The 2,305-nt window shown below is 39.7% G+C and overlaps 1 protein-coding gene across 1 annotated transcript in view; it reads left to right on the top strand.

The window, feature by feature from the left end:
* LOC109959613 (histamine N-methyltransferase-like) overlaps window positions 1–2,305 on the top strand; it is a 4,368-nt gene that overhangs the window by 842 nt on the left and 1,221 nt on the right. Inside the window, 2 exon segments of the mRNA XM_020599128.1 lie at window positions 795–925; window positions 1,112–1,205. Coding sequence (XP_020454784.1) covers window positions 795–925; window positions 1,112–1,205 — 225 coding nt within the window.

Here is a 2,305-nt window from a genome sequence, read left to right as displayed (position 1 = left end):
ACTGTTTTGAGCTTGTTCAGCTCGGGGTTGTTGCGGCTACACCACAGGACCAGCTGCTCACCCTCCCGTCTGTAGGCTGACTGGTCATCGTCTCGGATGAGACCAATGACTGTTGTATCATCAGCAAACTTTAGGAGCTTGACAGATGGGTCCTTCAAGATGCAGTCATTGGTGTAGAGTGAAAACAGCAGAGGGGAGAGCACACATCCCTGGGGGGCACCTGTGCTTATTGTCCGGGTGCTGGATGTGGTTTTCCCCAGCCTCACCTGCTGCTTCCTGCTTCCATCCATCTATCCTTTATTTTTACTGCTTATCCTGTAGAATGTGGCAGGGAAGGGGGGACACTGGGTTAGAGGGACTTTGGTTTATCAGTTCTTTTCCAGTTTATTAGTCTTCATTGGACCCTTATAGAAAAAAATCACATACTCCTAATGCCTGTGCCAAATGGTATCCACCGGTTTTAATGACGTGTGTTACAACACATATGAGTTGTTTGTTTTGAGATGCAAATTATTCAAATTCTTTGCAACGAGACAAATATCAGTTGTAAATCGTGTAAATCTTAAAAAGGTCAAAGTAGACAGTAAAACATCACTGAATTTTTAATATTGCAGAGCACTGTTTTCTGAATTAAATTACTTTAATAAAAAGTTTAACTTTCTCAAAATGTATCAAATAACAAATTTGCATGAAACAACATTCAGTAACCACATAGATTCACACTTTTTGACACTGATTTTTGTATAAACACAGTGATGTATGAAGTACAATAACTATTTGTTGCCTGTCTGCAGTTTTAGTGTCACAGACACCAGGTTTAGATTACATCAAATTTACCTGGAGCCAGATGACTGCTTCTGAGTTTGAATAGCACTGGGAAGTGAAAAAGACAACAAAGAAAGCTGACTTCATTCACATGATACAGGTTGGTGTTGGAAGTGAAGTTCTTCTGCCCCACAGACTTGGTATTTGACACATCTAGGTCATGTTCATTTGGTGGTGCTCCACAGTAATTAATCCCATTAGAACATCTGTCTAGCATAGTGTTATAATTACAGTAGGTGCTCTGTGAATCCAGTCACCAGCTCATTGCCTGTGGTGAAATCGACAGATGCTATACTTTGTGAAGGATCCTGGAGCTACCATCAGCTTCTTCCAGAGTCTCCTCAACAAGAATGGGAAGCTTGTGATCATTCTAGTGTCTGGTAAGTGGATGGGACTGTTCTTAAATATATTTTTCTCTCTGATATGTTGGAGTCAGCTATGCTGGAGTTTTGTGGTGTAAGTTAGATATGAAGTCAGTGCACTGGCTCTCTGGCTTCTGGGATTGTCCCGACGGCACTTAAACATGCAGCGGTTCAACCAATTCTTAAAAAACCCAATCTTGATAGTACTGTTTTATCGAATTATAGACCAGTTTCTAAGTTACCATTTTTGTCTAAGATTTTAGAGAAAACGATTTTTATACAGTTACAGACCTTTTTAGAGAATAATAGCATATTTGAAAAGTTCCAGTCTGGTTTTAAGACACACCACAGTACGGAATCAGCGTTGTTGCGAGTATTTAATGATCTTGTGTTTACTGTGGATGAAGGTAATACTGCCATTCTGATTCTCCTAGATCTTTCAGCTGCTTTTGACACAGTAGACCATCGTATTTTGTTGTCCCGTCTGCAGCACTCTGTAGGACTTCATGGTAATGTTCTTAAATGGTTTGAATCGTATTTGTCTGATAGGAGTTTTGCTGTACATATTGATGAGTTCTCTTCTTCTGCTGTTCCTTTGAACTGTGGTGTGCCTCAGGGATCCATCTTGGGGCCAGTTCTCTTTTCTTTGTATTTACTTCCCCTTGGATCGATTTTTATGAAATATGGGTTGTCTTTTCATTGTTATGCGGATGATATTCAAATTTATTTGCCATTGAATGTCAATAAGAGCAACTCATTTCAGACCTTGAGGGATTGCCTGAGGGACATTAAGGCATGGTTATCACATAACTTCTTACATATTAATGAAAGTAAGACGGAATGTGTTGTAATTGATTTTGAAAAGGCAATTCATGCCTTTATTAGCACTAGACTGGATTATTGTAATGCTCTGTATACTGGCATTTCTCAAGCTTTAATGTCCCGATTACAGTTGGTCCAAAATGCAGCAGCTCGTCTTTTAACTAATACGCAGTGCCATGAGCATATCACTCCAGTCCTTGCCTCTCTACATTGGCTTCCTGTTCGTTTTCGGATTGATTTTAAATTGTTGATGTTTGTCTATAAGGCTGTACATGGTCTGGCACCTTCATATATTT

The sequence above is a fragment of the Monopterus albus genome, unplaced genomic scaffold (assembly GCF_001952655.1).
Source record: "Monopterus albus unplaced genomic scaffold, M_albus_1.0 scaffold40.1, whole genome shotgun sequence".
In the NCBI taxonomy this organism is placed as follows: Eukaryota; Metazoa; Chordata; class Actinopteri; order Synbranchiformes; family Synbranchidae; genus Monopterus; species Monopterus albus.
Note: the sequence above shows the minus strand (reverse complement) of the source record. Positions and strands in the feature narration are given on the sequence as shown.